Below are 17,115 nucleotides of genomic sequence, written 5' to 3'. Positions count from 1 at the left end.
AGAGTCTTGGTTGCACTCCTGGGGACTCCTAATTTCCCAGTTTTTGCCATATGGTATTCCTCCCGTAGACACTGTTGATGTGTTGGGACTCACATAACCCTCCCAAAGAGAGCCAATCACAGCTGCCCTCAGAGAAGTCATTGATAAGTGCCACTCAATACAGTAACAGACTTTATTATCATGGGCTCCAAAATCACTGCAGATGGTGACTGCAGCCATGAAATTAAAAGATGCTTTCTCCTTGGAAGAAAAGCTGTGACAAACCTAGACTGTGTATTAAAAAGTGGAGACATTACTTTGCCAACAAAGGTCTGAATAGTCAAAGCTATGGTTTTCCCAGTAGTCATGTATGGATGTTAGAGTTGGACTATAAAGAAAGCTGAGCACGGACGAATTGATGCTTTCGAACTGTGGTGTTGGAGAAGACTCTTGAGAGTCCCTTGGACTGCAAGATCAAACCAGTCCATCCTAAAGGAAATAAACCCTGGAAGGACTGAGGCTAAAGCTCCAATACTTTGGCCACCTGATTTGATGAGCCCAGATATTAGAAAAAGACCCCGATGCTGGGAAAGATTGAAGGCAGGAGAAGGGGACGATAGAGGATGAGATGGCTGGATGGCATCACCGACTCAACCAACAGGAGTCTGAGCAAGCTCCAGGAGATGGTGAAGGACAGGGACGCCTGGTGTGCTGCAGTCCCTGGGGTCGCAGAGTCGGAAACGACTGAGCGACTGAACAACAATACAAAGGACAGTAGATCTCCCGGTGGCTTGCAGACCTGTTACCTCCCACCCCTTGCCCTAACGCCCTTAGACGAGCCTCTGGCTTAACAAGCGCAACGTGCCTCTTCGCGTGTCCTCGGCTGCCTGCTACCTTCTAGGAGGACAACCGGACAAGTCAGACGCGGTTCAATACGCTCAGCGGCTCGAGAGCTGCCAGAGCTGTGCCTCTTAATTTGCCCGCTGATCGCTGCCCCTTCTGCCTCCTGCCCCTCTTCTTCGTGGGGTGGAGCTGCGCCAGGATCACCTCCAGGCCCTCCCACCGGCATATGCAGACGTCCCGCAGAAAGAAAAGGCCCGGGGTCCGCCAGGTAGGGTCCACGTGGCCCGCTCGCGCCCAGCGATTTCCGTTCTCTGCCGGAGGGCACGCGGCATTTGATGCCAGGTGGAAGGAGAGCGCTGGCTTGGCGCACACGCTGCCATCCGGCGGGCGGTCAGAGGTAGGTTTTGCAATCCTTCGGCTGGCGTGCGAGCCATTCCCCGCCCTCGGCGGCCGGCCAGGCGCGCTGAGCCCCGGGGGCCCGCGGCTGGTGCGCAGGCTCGGGCCGGCGGCGGGCCCGGGAGGGGCGGGGTTGGGCGGGGCTGTGAGGCGCTGACGTCGATCCGCCGGCGCCCCCCGCCCCTCCCTCTCCCCGTCCCGGGTTGGCCCCTCCCCCTCCCTGGGAGGACGCCCGGACGGAACCGATCGCGGCTGGTTTGAGCTGGTGCGTCTCCATGACGACACGCGCGGCGCTATAAGTAGCGGCGCGGCGGCGCGCCGGGCTTTGTCAGTTCCCCCTCAGCCTCCGCCGCCGCCGCCCCTCTGCCAGCGCTCCGGCGCCACCTCGGGCCGGCGGTCCTCCGCGGGAGGGAGCGAGGCGGCGGGCGGCCGGGCGAGCGGCTGACGGGGGCGGCGGGGCGGCCGGCGGGTCCTGCAGCGCTCGGCGGCGGCGTGTTGTCTCCATGGGGTCGGCCCCCCGCGCCCCTGCGCTCTGAGGTAAGAGGGATCGCGTCCGGGCGGTAGGGAGGCCGGCGGGGAGGCGGGCGCGGGTGAGAGGCGGGGGGTGACGGCCACGTGTCCCGGAGGCCGGAGCAGACCGGGCGCCTGGAGCTGCGAGGACACGTGGTCGCAGAGCCCGGCCCGTCGGCCCTGGGGGTCCCGGGTGGAGCCGGACCCCGACCCCTTCCGGCTCAAGGGCAGCCTGGCGCTGGAACGGCCCGGGGTTCACCTTTTCTGAACCACGTCAGTGAGGGTTTTCTGAGCCGGAAGCTCTTTGAAAAGCTCAACCCTTCAGCCGCTATTTTTTTTCAAACCATGTGGTGGTCCGGCAGCAGGTGCAGGAGAGGCAGGAGACCAGCCCGGCACAGGTCTCGGGGTGCCGGCCGCTCGTGCACGTGCCGTTCCGCCGTGTTGCCCTGGAATTTTCATTTATATTTTAGTTTCTTTTTTTTCCCTTTTTCCTTGCTGTGTGTACAGAGCGAATGGCCCAATATAGAAAGCCACTCAGATCGCTAGAGCTGAGATATAACCCGTGTGTAACTGATACTGCTCGGCCGGGCTTAGAAATGTTGACGGAATCTTTCAATGACTTGGTGATTTAAGAAAAGTCCTTAGATTAAAGGTCAGGCTAACGACTAAGACGTAGGAGCCAGTCCCAAGATTTTCCCCAAACGGCCGACTGTTTGAAAATCCGAAATAATGAGGGGAGGTGTGGGGAGCAGAACCTCTTAGGAGTGTCTAGTAGGGACGACAGAATGTGCTAATTTCATTCAAACCTAAAATTTAATCGATTTGTATTTTTCAATTGCAGTTTGAATTAGTACCTGTCTGACGTTTCCCAATTGGCAAGAAAGATTTCATACCAGAGAAGGACCATGTTTTGCTAATCCATGTCATTTTTAAGTAATTTAGCCATACAGAAAGAACACCCAAAGGTGTTCTAGGGTGAACTTTCTCTGTATCAAAAGTTACTGAAGTAAAGCTTTAAAAGATACAAGGAAGCAAAATACTTAATAGTGGTGTGTTTCTGAGAAACACACACTTGCTAAATTTAAGCCTGAATGTTGTCTTTTTTTTTTTAAAGACCCTAAAAGGCCCAGTCTATCACTGGTGACCCTATTTAAATGTTCCTTATGTAGACAGAATGTGTGTGCTGGTGGTTATTTTGTTCCCTCCCCCTAAGGGCGAATTAGGAAACTAGGAGGTTGACAAAGCCAGCAAGTCACATTAGATCAAGTCTTGCAAGTTCTCCGATGCATGGGTTTGGATTTATGGCAGGCTCGTCCCCCTGGGCCTCTCATAGTGTCCCATGCCAGAGCAAACGCGACCCTGAACCATTGCCTGGCCTCTGCCAGTAGGCTGCAGGCACTGAAGCGGGTTGCACAGTGGAAAAGATGCCCTCCCTATCAGAGATTAAATAGATTAAAATAATAATTTTAAGGTAACTCATTGACCAATGTCACATTTTGTGAATGCCAAGGACAGTGGCTTTGATGGTTAAACGAGCCTTATTTTTGCTTATTCATAAATTGTTTGCTAATTCTTGTAATTCATAGTTGAGAATGATTCCCAGGTGATTATCATTCATAGCCAAGCATGTAAGTTAGAGTGCCTGTGAGGATAGTTGGGATTCCCAGAATTGCTAGTTTAATAGGCAGTGCTGGTTTTAGAATATCGATTGCCATTCAGATGCAGCAGCTGTAATATATTCTGTTGATTTTTTTAGATTGCATTTTTTAAAAAAACACATGCCTAGCATGAAAATTAGCTCATTTCTCAGGAAAATTTAGAGCACTCAGTAAATTGATAACAATGTCTGTTGGTCACTAAAAGTTCTTCTGTATAAGACTTAGCGGATGTAGGAAATAGAAATAGCAAGGTGTTTATATGGCAGTTTTGCAAAATTGCTATAATAGTGTTTTAAGCTTCTAAAGAAAAACAGGTCTGAAATAAAGTAAGCTAACTGTCATGAAGCTTTTTCCTTCTCAGTGGACTAAGTCCAGGAAAGTTCCTGAAACCTGTATTCTGCATTTTAGCAAGGATGTTTGGAGTGCCTTTTTTGAGGTGGACAGTACTATATATGGGCTTCCTTGGTAGCACAGCTGGTAAAGAATCCGCCTGCAATGCCTGGGTTCCATCCCTGGGTCGGGAAGATTCTCTGAAGGGCATGGCAACCCACTCCAGTTTTCTTGCCTGGAGAATCCCATGGACAGAGGAGCCTGGCGGGCCACAGTACATGGTGTCACAAAGAGTCAAGCACGACTGAGTGACTAAGTACAGTATTATATATGGAAGTTGAGTGTGAGAAACTAGTGTTGAATCTGTGAGGTCCTCATTCCATTGAGATTTATAGAATCATGGGACTTAAACCTAGGAATAATGGGATTTCCAAACCCAGGGAGTGAGCTGTCTGGAGGGTGCTTTAGTAGCCCTGCTTCTTGTGTGTGTGTGTGCTGTCAATACCTGATCTTCCAATTTAATGTGTTCTGAAGGTGGACAGCAGATTGTGTGTTTATCAAACATTTCCACTGCTGCACAGAGAGCACACACATCTTCAGTGGACTTGGAATTCCTGGAAAATTGCCTTTGTGAAAAGTGGGCATAATCCCTTTAAATTCCATCTCTTAAGTTTTCTATGTAAGTATTTGTGATTGTTGCAAGTTTATCTTAGGAGTTACTAAGTATTAATAAGACTTCTGAGTAGATTTGTCTGCTCTATTTGCAGTTTGTTGTGTCTCAAAAAGACATCAAGAAACCATGAACAGCTTTAGTAATGAAGAGTTTGACTGCCATTTCTTGGATGAAGGCTTTACTGCCAAGGACATTCTGGACCAAAAAATTAATGAAGTTTCTTCTTCTGTAAGTATATGTATAGTCCGTGCTGGTAGTGCAGCTTTGAGAATGTTAGGCAGATGAGTGGGAAACTTCAGAGGGGTCTTATGGAAATTTCTTGTTCAGGAATTGGGAATTTAATTGGCTGTGGATCCTCCAGTGACAATAGAGATTATCATGTCCATGATTGACTAGAGTAGGGTTCATGAGAATGATGGGCAAGAGAAGGGAAGGCTGTGCCTTGGTCACATCTGTTAAATTGCTGATGGGTCTTCTGTAACCACTCTTACGGCAGGATGATAAGGATGCCTTCTATGTTGCGGACCTGGGAGACATTCTGAAGAAACATCTGAGATGGTTGAAAGCTCTTCCTCGGGTCACCCCCTTTTATGCAGTCAAATGCAATGATAGCAGAACCATAGTGAAGACACTCGCTGCCATTGGGACAGGATTTGACTGTGCCAGCAAGGTGAGCAAAAGCAGCAGAACTCAAATGATGTCTGTAATGGCCCTGGTGCTCCCAGCAGGGCAGATCAGAATTGCTTTGCTTGAGCAGAGGATGCTAAAGAGAGTGGGCATGGTGCCAGCTTCTCATGGGCCAGCTTTCCATATATTAGCTACATGTGTAAATACCTTTTCTTTTTCAGACTGAAATACAATTGGTGCAGAGTCTTGGGGTGCCCCCAGAGAGGATTATCTATGCAAATCCGTGTAAACAAGTGTCTCAGATTAAGTATGCTGCCAATAACGGAGTCCAGATGATGACTTTTGATAGTGAAGTCGAGCTGATGAAAGTTGCCAGGGCACATCCAAAGGCCAAGTGAGTTACTCCATTTGAGGGCGGATCAGATACAGGACATGTATAATGTGAACAAACTCAAATTTCTAGTTGTTAGATTTCCATACTAGTAAATTATCTGTGTACCAAATTAGACCACAGGGTATCAGAGCCAAGGAGTCTTATTTTAACCACGGCTGTAGGTGATCTTGTGTCGGTGGGAAATTTGATATACTTTTCTTGCTTCTAGGTTGGTTTTGCGTATCGCCACTGATGATTCCAAAGCAGTCTGTCGCCTCAGTGTCAAATTTGGTGCCACACTTAAAACCAGCAGGCTTCTTTTGGAACGGGCGAAAGAGCTAGATATTGATGTCATTGGTGTCAGGTGAGATCTTGGTGATGGCAGAGATGGAGATGAAGTATTAGACAATGCAAATTTTATAAGTTTTCTCCCACCATGAATAGTTATTTCCAGAAATAGAGCGTATTTTTCTTTTTTTGTTTTTTTGTTTTTTTTTGACACCAGCTTCCACGTGGGAAGTGGCTGTACTGATCCTGAGACCTTTGTGCAGGCCATCTCTGATGCCCGCTGTGTCTTTGACATGGGCGTGAGTATCTGTGAGCCCCATGTGTGAGGAGGGGGGCAGGGATGGTATTAACAACTAGTCCCAGTTCTAGAATTGACCTTTGTCATCTCATATATTTAACATTAACCTGCTGCATGCATTTTTCATGACTTGTTAATGAATCTGGCTGATTGACTTAATTTTCTTGACTCTAGGCTGAGGTTGGTTTCAACATGTATCTGCTTGATATTGGTGGTGGCTTTCCTGGATCTGAGGATGTAAAGCTTAAATTTGAAGAGGTAATTTATAACAAAATTGCAATCTGTAGCTCTTAGTAGGTTCCTTTTTGAAATATTTCAAAACTTAAGTGTTAAAACTGATAACCAAAAGGGACTATACAAACATGAAAGTAAATGTCTTGGTGTGGTATTTTGAATGACTTGTTCTGGTATTTTGAATGACTTCTGTGCTATTTAAAATTGTATTATGTTAGTTAATTAGTCACTCAGTCCTGTCCAACTCTTTGTGACCCCATGGACTGTAGCCTGCCAGGCTCCTCTGTCCGTGGAATTTTCCAGGCAGAAACCCTGGAGTGGGTAGCCAGTTCCTTCTCCGGGGATCGTCTCGAGCCAGGGATCAAACCTAGGTCTTGTGCATTGCAGGCAGATTCTTTACTCTCTGGGCCACCAGGGAAGCCGTGTATTATCTTACTGGTTTTCTAAAATAACACGAGCCAATTTTTTCAGAAGTCTTAGGAAAATTTAGGACTGTCACTGTGGAGTTAAGAGAACCTACTGACTTTTTAGTACATCATTTGCTAGATTTTGTGCTTCCTTTACTTAGAAGATTGTTTTTTAGTCATTTAAGAAGGTAAGCCATTATATGCCACTTACTTATAAAATCTATATTCTTTGTTAAAATTTATGTGAATAGGAAGAATACAGAGTTTACCTTGTATATATTTATATGTTAGATAAAAATATTTAGGCACTGATAATAAATTTGTCCCATTGCTTAATAAAATCACACCATAACATCTTATTAAAGAGTAAAAAGTCTTGAGGGGAATCAAACCACAGGATATGCAGACTGGTTTTCAGGGAGGTGTTTATCTTTTTGCTATTTGAAGATAAACCTCTGCTGATGGCAGCTCTCAATGTTCTTGATGTTTATGTGTTTCAAAGCACTGCTCCATGGGAGTTCTCCTTGATGACCAACTGCTCTTTTCTGTCTCACTCTGGTAGATCATCAGTGTAATCAACCCAGCATTGGACAAGTATTTTCCATCAGACTCTGGAGTGAGAATCATAGCTGAGCCAGGCAGATACTATGTTGCATCAGCTTTCACACTCGCAGTTAATATTATTGCCAAAAAACTTGTATTAAAGGAACAGATGGGCTCTGATGGTAGGTACAAAGATTTAATCATTGCATATATATATATATACTGAAAGTTCGTACCTAAAATGGTAAAGTGGTAATTGAGACTTACTGCTTTTCTAATTATTTTCTCTTTTTTTAAATTTGCTTTTCTAGATGAAGAGGAGTCAAGTGAACGGACATTTATGTATTACGTGAATGATGGAGTATATGGATCATTCAACTGCATCCTTTACGATCACGCACACGTGAAGCCTCTTCTGCAGAAGGTACCTTCTGAATATGTTGTATACACCAGTTGAAAGATGACTGGTCAGAACAAGTGTAAGCAGGTGTGTTTCTCTCTCTCAAATGTAGAGACCCAAACCAGACGAGAAGTATTATTCATCCAGCATCTGGGGACCCACCTGTGACGGCCTGGACCGCATTGTTGAGCTCTGTAACCTGCCCGAGATGCATGTGGGCGATTGGATGCTCTTTGAGAACATGGGTGCTTACACTGTTGCTGCTGCTTCTACTTTCAATGGATTCCAGAGACCCACCATCTACTACGTGATGTCAGGGCCAACGTGGTTAGTGACAGTGTGTGTTTGGTTCTGATAAGAATTAGGTACCTTCCAGGGTCGATTATGCTTGTTCTTGTCTAATAGAATTAAGAAATCGCTTAGAATTAAATACTAACAATTATTTCTTGTTTTTCTCCTCATATTAAGAATATATGCTTTAGAAATTTTGGAATAATTACAACGAAAGGAAAATTCCTCCAGTAATAGTGATGTGTATGTAGTTGCAGAATTTTAAGGCACAGTTGATTTAGAAAAGACTGGTCAGTCTATTTCTGTACCTAGAATACTTTAATTAGTGCATGTGACTTGTGGTTTCCTTCTTACCAAAAAGATGGTTCTGAAGAAATGCTTGCTGTAGTACTACATTGAATTGCTTCCTGATGACATAGTAGCCAGAGATGTAAATAGGCTCATGAATAAGTTACTGTGTCGCACAGTGTGGAGCCACTCGGTTAGCGGTGACTCAGGGTTTCTGACTGCCGCCTCTGTCTCCTGCAGGCAACTGATGCAGCAGATCCGGACCCAGGACTTCCCGCCCGGAGTGGAGGAGCCAGACGTCGGTCCCCTGCCCGTGTCCTGTGCCCAGGAGAGCGGCATGAAGAGGCACTCGGCAGCCTGCGCTTCCACGCGTATTAACGTGTAGATACCACTCTTATAGCTGTTAACTGCGAGTTTAGCTTGATTTAAGGGTTTGGGGGGGACCATTTAACTTAATTACTGCTAGTTCTGAGATGTCTATGTGAGTAGGGTTGGCACAGGTGTACCAATGTGGAAGACTGGGAGATGGGGTCACACTTATCTGTGTTCCTATGGAAACTATTTGAATATTTGTTTTATATGGATTTTTATTCACTTTTCAAACATGCTACTAAAGGCTTCAACTGCTGAGCAAGCGTTTGTGGCTTGTGTATCAGCAGGATGGGCCAGAAGCTTAGTGTTGTGACCGGTTTTAACAAAAAGAAATAAAGGATCTTGACATAACTTGGCATTGGGAAATTTTTACAGTGTGTTCATTTAGGCGGCTCACCTGAGTGTGTGTTATAGGTGGGAATTATGGTTCTTTTCCCTGTAGGTTAAGAAAACTGCCCCAGAAGACTGAGGAGTTGACAGGTTTTCAATGTTTTAAAAATCTGTGGTATACTTTTTCTGTTTTGGCATTTTTATTTCAAGCCCTGGAGAAAGTCTGCTGTGGTGTCTCAGAGTAGTGAGGGCATCTAACCCCACGTGCAGGGGGAGGAAAAGGGCGAGACAGTGGGCAGCCTCAGCTGTTAGTGGTTCCCCACCCTGGATGCTGACTGAGCTTGGCATGCCAGAGTCCCTTGTAACTAAGTGGTCTTAGGTTTTTGTTTTTTTTTTTTATTAGTTGGAGGCTAATTACTTCACAACATTTCAGTGGGTTTTGTCATACATTGATATGAATCAGCCATAAAGTTACACGTATTCCCCATCCCGACTAAGTGGTCTTTGTAACTAAGTGGTCACAGCAGCTGCCCAGGCGAGGTACACAGGGCCTTCTGAGCCCTGCCTCCAGAGACCAGTCTCATATTTGCACCTTGATTTCACACACAGGAAAAGGTACAGTTACAAACTAGCTTGTTACTACCAGTTGCAGCTCTTCACCTGACCTTGGCCTTTTGTATTCTCTTACTCAACTCGGACCCCACACCTCAGAAAGAGGATGGCAGGCTCTCATTTAAATTTCCAAGATGGGAATTGTGAATCCCTGCTGTAGCTCGGGACTGGAGGGCAGGCCGCGTAAAAGCCAGAGTCACTTGAGTAAGCCTCTCACCAGCCCCAGTCCCTGCAAGTGACATCGAGTATCTCGCCAGCTCTGTTGGAGGGACACGGGACTTAGCACACAGGCACAGACAGGGAGGCTGCAGCGTCTTGCATCTCAGGGGCTGGATTAAGTACTTCTGATGCTATTAGTATCTTTACCAAGGAGTTGAGGGGAGTGACTTCTTAGTTTCAGAAAAGCCACTTTCCCCCAGACCTGAGTTCCACCTGGACACAGTACACTGCTGTGACGGCTGTTGCCTCCTGGCTGCTTAGCCAGACTAGGCCTTGGTTCATCACCACTCCTGGTGTCCTTCGACCCGAGAAGCCTGCTCTAGTTGGCAGACCACTGAGTGAGATCTCTCAGGAGCCACAGAGTAGTCTGGCGAGTCTGGGCGGAAGAGGGGGAAGAACTCTGAAATGGACAGTCTGCCCCACTTCCTGTGAGCAGATCCTTGTCTGGGTCCTCAATCTGCCCACTAACGTTCAACATAGAGGAATTGATGTTCTATGTGGATTAATGCCAGGAAGTACAAGCTCAACACCAAGGTTTTGGTAAAGTAGTCTTACTTTCAGAAGTTAGGAATAACAAGTTACCTTAGTGACAAGCGCTGATCATGGATTGAAAAGAGGAGAGGGTTTCCCCTCAAAAAGTAGGCAGTTTGGGAACTGCTCTTCCCTCACTTTAGGAAGAGCAGTCTGACCGACCAGCCAGTGCCAGTAGGGACAGAAGTAGCCGCAGGAGGGCCCATGACACCCACGCTGCAGCTTCTGAACCTGGCTCCTGAGGGTTTGAAGCCACTTGGAGTCTGTATGGTGACATGGCCTGAGCTGGCCCAAACGACCTCCCGTGGTCCCTACACCTGGCCGTGAGCATGCGAGTTTGGCAAGAGGATAGAGAGCTCAGACAGCTGAGTGGGTGTCGACACTACCCCTGGGACCCTCTTAGAAGGTTCTAGGTGGTGGTGCAGACTTACCTACCTCCGATAAAGATGGTACTGTCCATCATTTGCAGACACTTCTAGACCTTGGTTTGAAGTGGACAGCTCAGGCCTCCAAAAGGTGCTGACACGGTGCTGCAGTCCCCACACAGGCCCCCACTGGGAGGGGCTCCTGGTCCAAGGGAAAGGCAAGCTGGGCAGGCCTTGCATTCAAGTCACTTGGGGGCATCTCAAAACAGATTGCTGGGCCCACCCCAGACTGGGGACAGGGACTGTGGCGCAACAGGTAACCCCCTGGGAAAAGCAGAAGGTACTGATGTTCCTTGTACCACAATAAACCCAGGTTTTCACTGTGAAAGGCCACAAAGCTATTAGAAGAAAACACCTGAAGTGAAAAATGTAGGGGGCAGAGGGGAAAGCAACACACATAGGAATAGCAGATTTTATTCATAATAAGTTCCAATAAATCAATAAAAGAGGAACAATGCCATAGAAAGTGGGCAAGATGTGAACTTTTCACAGAAAACTTTGAACAAACTTTTAGAACTGTGAGAATCTCAGCTGTCGGTTTGGCAAAGATAGAAGAGTTCATTCCCGGCTGGGTAAGCAGGCAGGCTCACCCATGGCAGATGGGAAGGCAAGAATATGAATAACCTCTCGAGGGAATCTGGCAATTTAAAAAATTATCCAGGCTTCCCCGGGGGCTCTGTGGTAAAGAATCCGCCTGCCAGTGCAGGAGACAGGTTCGATCCTTGACCTGAGTAGATCTCACACGCTGTGGGTCAGCTAAGCCCGTGTGCCACAACTACTGAATGTGTGTGCTTTAGAGTCTGGGAGCCACAGCTACTGAGCGTGTGCATGCTTTAGAGTCGGAGCCACAACTACTGAGCGTGTGTATGCTTTAGAGTTGGAGTCACAACTGAGCCCACATGCCCTGGAGCCTGTGTGTCACACAAGAAGTCACTGCAGTGAGAAGCCCATTGAACGACAACTAGAGAAAAAGCCCCTGCAGCAACGAAGACCCAGTACAGCCCGAAACCAAATGCACAATTAGAAGAATCCACATTTTCTTTGCCCCAACAATTCTAACTTGTAAGAAATCTCAGACACAGCCATTTACTAGGCTTTTCATTGTGACAGTGTCTGTACAGCACATGTGAGAAGCAACCGTGTGTTCACCAGGAGGGGACCACAGATGATCACCGGGACACAGCCGCCGCGAGATGCAGGGACCTGCCGAAGCTGGTGGGGACCGTGGGCGTGTGGTGAGCTACTGGCTGTGCAAAGAGCAAACCAAACTTTGTGCACACGCCTACCTACCTGCATATACAGAAACTTCTGGAGGACTGACAGAGACGTAGCAGGAAAATGGAGGGCCTGAGGAGTGAGTGGAGGCTGACTTCATACGCACTTGTACATGTGTCTATTGCTGAGTTTAAAGGAATTATATAAAATATGCTTCCCAGGTGAGGAAACAGAAAAAATCCTCAGTTATGGGCTCCTGTGCCCATGAGCTGCTGAACAAGGGCCGGCGAGCTTGGTCAGGGGCTTGGGTGGGCTTGACCAAGGCCTCCTCGGCAACTTTGCGGGGTGAGGGGGCTCGGACTTATGCCCACCCAGCTCCGGGGGCTGGTGGAGACATCAGAGCCCCTGGGGTCAAGGACTTAACCCCTACCTCTCCCTCGCCCCCCACCCCCGCCTGGGTGGGGCTCTCTGCCCCATCTGGGGTCAGCCGCCTGGGGCCAAGTTCAGACCTGAGTCTGCACCTGGAACAGCCTGCACTGAGAGCCAAGCCGGAAGCCTGCGCATAGACCGCTGTCAGGCCTTCGACAGCCCTCTCTAGCCTCCCAGCTGACCACCCTTGGTGCCGCACAGGCTCCACTCAGCCTGTCTTCTGTAGCCCTGTGCTCCTCGCACCCCTCACAGTGACCCTGAAGATGGTGACCTTGCATTTCTATGCGGACTCCATCCCTCTCTCAGGTTTTCTTAGGTTACTCTACTCGCTGGCTGGTCACCCTGTTATTTTATGTGACAACCCTATCGACAGGGATTCCAAGTCCTGGGCACCAGGAGCCCAGCTGCAGCTTCTGTTTGCTGTGTGTCTCACTGAAAATCAGGTGCCCCCTGGGCCTCAAGCGCCTCACCTGTCAAGTGGGGTAGAGAGAGAAAGCTCAGATACAAGCCAGGCTGGGGAGGGATTTGCACACTCAAGCCTAGACGGCCCTCCTGGCCACGGCCACCAGAGGGCAGCAGCGCCTCGTGCTTGAGACTCCTCTGTGGTCTTGCACTGCCACCAAGCTGTCAGGTCCTGCTTCCTTGATGGCTCAGTGGTAAAGACTCTGCCAGCCAATGCAGGAGACGTAAGAGATGCACGTTCGATCCCTGGGTTGGGAAGATACCCTGGAGGAGGGCATGGCAACCCACTCCAGTATTCTTGCCTGGAAAATCCCACAGACAGAGGAGCCTGGTGGGCTACAGTCCATGGGGTTGCAGTGTCCTGCATGACTGAGCAACTAACACTATTAGCCACTCAACAGATGCCGCTGATAGAGGCCTGACTGTGAAAGGAGGACTATGGTTACTGGAACGTGGCCCGGCTCAGAGGGAGATCCAGGGCCAGCCACACCGGGTATCTGATCCAGGGCCAGCCACACTGGGTGTCTAGGCTCTGAGGCGCCAGACAGCTTGTCCTGGACCAGGCTGCTCCCCTGGAATCTTCCTGAGCACAGGTTAAGCCCCCACAGGTGAGCCCAGCCCTCATTCCTGCCTCACGCCCCGGGAACAGCTGGTGGTCCCCCACAGTCTGTGTTCTCACCCCCTGCCTGTTCCAGGTGGGTGATGCCCCCACCCTGGGCTCCTGAGGTGCCCACACCATGCCTGGTGACACGCAGGCCACCTCTCCTGCCCTGTCTGTGAAGACAGGCCCTCCTCTCCCCACACTGAAGCATGGTGGCGTGGGAAGCCGAGGGGCACTGCCCTTATCTCCCTTCACCCACTGACCAGCCCTTGATGCACAGGCCCAGGCCCTGCTTGTCCCCACACGTTAGGACCTGGGTACCCATGGCTACTGGTGTGCCCCCCTCCCCATTTTTGCGCAGCCCTGGATCCATGCTCTTCCTACCCCAGGTGCCTGGTCCCACCCTGGCTCTGGCCCCCCTCTCTGGAGAAGCCATGAGCTGTTCTCAGCCCTTACTCTGAGCTGGAGAGTCCAAGGGGCACGTCCTGGCCCATAGGTATCCTTGCCCTCCCTCAAGGCCCTGCACCTGCCCACCCCACCACCCCCGCATCCCACCGCCAGCTGACCTGCAGGGTCAAGGGCAGCACCCCTGGCTCTCTGGGTCCCTGTCGCATGTGTCCAGGGTCATGTGGTTATCAGTGGCCAGGCTGGGACCTGTCCCTCTGCCTCTGTGTCCAGGGCCTACTGGGTGCAGTTCCAGACCATAAGGTGGGCCCCCAATACTGACTTTTAAAAAAATCAATTTAATATTTTGGTGGTGCTGGGTCTTCGTTGCTACTCAGGCTTTCTCTAGTTGCAGGGGCGAGGGGCATGCCATTGTGGGGGCTTCTCTTGGGATCAGCAGTTGTGGCATGTGAGCTTCTTTGCTTGGCAGCATGTGGAATCCTCCCGGGCCAGGGATTGAACCCATGTCTCCTACACTGGCAGGTAGACTCCTATCCACTCTACCACTGGGGAACTCCCCAACCCTGACTCTTCATTCATTCACTCACTCATTCAGAACTTCTAGCTTTTTTTGCCTTTTTTTTTTTTTAAGCTGCACTGTTCAGCTTGTGGGATCTCATGACCCCAACCAGTATTGAAGCCAAGCTGCTGCAGTGAAGGCCCGGAGTCCTAACCAGGAGGCCACCAAGGGAACACCCTGAGCAGCTAATGCCGAGCCAGGCTGGGCACTGGCTCCGGGGAGGGGAAGGGGTGAGCTGCGAGGTCAGTTCAAGGGGAAGAGTGCTGTGAGCGAGGCAAATGTGGGCGCTGTGAGGGGTACCCGGGAGGAGGGGTGGCCTTCTGGAAGAAAGTTTTCTGCTCCATTGGCGTAGAGTCTTGGGAAAGGCAGGTGTGTGGGTGTGCACGACGTTCACAGAGGCCACAAGCTGGGGACAGGGGCCGGGGCTGCCCCCAGTGTGAAAGCAGCCCGGGCCAGCCAGGGGCAGGGAGGAGCTGCAAGGCTGGCAGCCGACATGGCCTCACACTGGCCCCCAGGGGCCACTCGCCTGCTGCTGACGCAGGCCGGACGTACGGGACCCTCGACGCCCGCTGTCTACGTGGGCTGTGCCTAGTGCATGCGTCCATGGCACTGCCCCGCAGAACAGAGACACATCCCACACTGGACCCCGAGTCCCACCAAGGGTGGTTTCTGCCCCGCCTGCAGAAACCACACTGCCTGTCGCCCTGCACACACACACACACACACACACACACACACACAGTAAAAGGGGACTGTCGTGGGTGGGGGGTAAGATAACCTGACTGGTTCTCCTTCTGCCATTAACTTCCTGGGACCCAAGGGGTATGGCCGGTTTCTAAGGGAGTCCTGAGTCAGTGATGGGCAAGCCTGTGAGTGGTCCCATTCCTTCCCTGGGGCAGGTCCTCATCGCCTCCGATTCCCTAAGGAACCGCCCTGACTTCTGTGAGCTTCTGTTGGGGCAGGGCCCACCAGGACCCCAGATCCATGCCCTTCCCATTTGTGTGGAAGCACAGGGATGGCTATTTTATGTCTGTGTGACTGGGTCATGGGTGTCCTGACAGGTGTTTTGACGCTCTTCTGAGTGTGTCTGTGAGGGTGTTTCTGGATGAGGTTAACACTGCATTAGCAGACAGTACCGTAGGGCTCCCCATCAGGGTGAGGACCTCATCGAAAGGGCTGACTAGAACAGAAGGCTGAACTGAGGCTCTGTTCTCTGCCTGGTGGTCTTGGGCTGGGATGGCGGGCTCCTGCCTTCAGACCCAGACTGGAACAAATGCCATCAGCTCTCCTAGGTCTCCAGCTGGCAGATCTTGGGCCCATTCAGCCCCCATAATCCTATCAGCCAGTTCCTTATATTGTCTCTATCTTTCCCATCCCCCCACCCCAACCCCACCACCCATATACATGAATATGTATTCAGAGGGAGGTGCTTCCCTGTGGCTCAGTGGTAAAGAACCCACATGTAGGAGACATAGGGTTCAAATCCTGGGGCAGGAAGATCCCCTGGAGAAGGAAATGAAAACCCACTCCAATATTCTTGCCTGGGAAATCCCATGGACAGAAGGAGCCTGGAAGGCTACAGTCCATTGTTGCTGCTGTTACTGAGTTGCTCTGCTGCTGCTGCTGCTAAGTCACTTCAGTCATGTCCGACTCTGTGTGACCCCATAGATGGCAGCCCACCAGGCTCCCCATCCCTGGGGTTCTCCAGGCAAGAACACTGGAGTGGGTTGCCATTTCCTTCTCCAATGCATGAAAGTGAAAAGTGAAAGTGAAGTTGCTCAGTTGTGTCCAGATCTTTGTGACCCCATGAACTGCAGCACACCAGGCTTCCCTGTTCTTCACTATCTCCTAGAGTTTGCACAAACTCAAGTCCATTGAATCGGTGATACCTTCCAACCATCTCATCTTCTGTTGCCCCCTTCTCCTCCTGCCCTTAATCTTTCCCAGCATCAGGGTCTTTTCCAATGAGTCTTGTCTTCACATCAGGTGGCCAAAGCTTCAGCATCAGTACTTCCAATGAATATTCAGGGTTGATTTCCTTTAGGATCAGTCCATGGGGTTGCAAAAGTGACTTAGCGACTAAACACCACCACCAAGGGACAGACACTCTGTTTCTGTGGCAAACCCTGCACCTGTGATCACTCCCATCTGTGCCTCATTACTGGGCAATATCCCCTGTTAGTAGCACCCCTCATCAAGGCACCATCAGATGTGGCCTCGTGGTAGCAAGCTGGGTCCACCTGGCCCCAGGTCACCTGGCCTCCTGCTCTCATCCCATCCCTGCGGACACTGCCCACCAAGGTTTGGACTTGGCAATGCCACTGACCGCAAAGGCACTAGCAGACAGGGCTCACACTTTCTATCACAGGCGTGGAGTCCTAAAGGATATTAAGATGACTAAAAACAGCAAAACAGCCAGCGTCCCTGCTGTGGGGCAACCTACACACTCTGCCCACTTACCTCGATCACCTGCCTCTCCCCAGGTGAGATTCAAGAGTGCTCACCTGGCCCGTGGGCGGGTGTGATGGACACTGGGACCAGAACCCCAGTCCTGTCCACCCTTCCTGGTGCCATGCCCCCTGGGGGAGGGGCCCTTGTCACCCTGGGTGCCTCCAGGCACCTCACACTCCAGGCCAAGGCACCGAGAAGTGAGGCTGGCCGGGCTGAGGCGGGCGGGCGAATTTTGGAAAGTTCTCTTCCCTTTTAAGGAAGAAATAAGCCAGGGCCACTTCTTGTCCTGTCTTGGAAGGCTCCCGTGTCAGCCGCACTTACCCTGCAGGGACCCCAAGGATTCAAGGGTGTGGACAGAAGCTGCCT

At 50.3% G+C, this 17,115-nt stretch overlaps 1 protein-coding gene and 1 non-coding gene across 4 annotated transcripts; both read left to right on the top strand.

The window, feature by feature from the left end:
- Positions 1-1,550: 1,550 nt before the first annotated feature.
- ODC1 (ornithine decarboxylase 1) lies at positions 1,551-8,866 on the top strand. 3 transcript variants are annotated; one of them, XM_043917064.1, is made up of 12 exons: positions 1,551-1,755; positions 4,251-4,395; positions 4,484-4,617; positions 4,886-5,059; positions 5,238-5,410; positions 5,619-5,753; positions 5,895-5,976; positions 6,150-6,233; positions 7,179-7,341; positions 7,471-7,583; positions 7,672-7,886; positions 8,379-8,866. In XM_043917064.1, the coding sequence occupies exons 3-12, from the start codon at positions 4,516-4,518 to the stop codon at positions 8,521-8,523; spliced, it is 1,386 nt and encodes a 461-aa protein (XP_043772999.1). In that variant the 5' UTR covers positions 1,551-1,755; positions 4,251-4,395; positions 4,484-4,515; the 3' UTR covers positions 8,524-8,866. The 3 variants fall into 3 exon arrangements, with proteins under 3 accessions (XP_043772999.1, XP_043773001.1, XP_043773002.1); XM_043917066.1 differs by having other exon boundaries at positions 1,556-1,755; positions 4,463-4,617; XM_043917067.1 differs by lacking the exon at positions 4,251-4,395 and having other exon boundaries at positions 1,556-1,755.
- On the top strand, positions 3,014-3,146 carry LOC122704166. The gene has a single exon (XR_006343782.1). It is a non-coding gene; the product is annotated as a small nucleolar RNA SNORA42/SNORA80 family (small nucleolar RNA).
- Positions 8,867-17,115: the final 8,249 nt, after the last annotated feature.

The sequence above is a fragment of the Cervus elaphus genome, chromosome 11 (genome assembly GCF_910594005.1).
Source record: "Cervus elaphus chromosome 11, mCerEla1.1, whole genome shotgun sequence".
Classification (NCBI taxonomy): Eukaryota; Metazoa; Chordata; class Mammalia; order Artiodactyla; family Cervidae; genus Cervus; species Cervus elaphus.
This window is presented reverse-complemented; position numbering and strand designations above follow the sequence as displayed.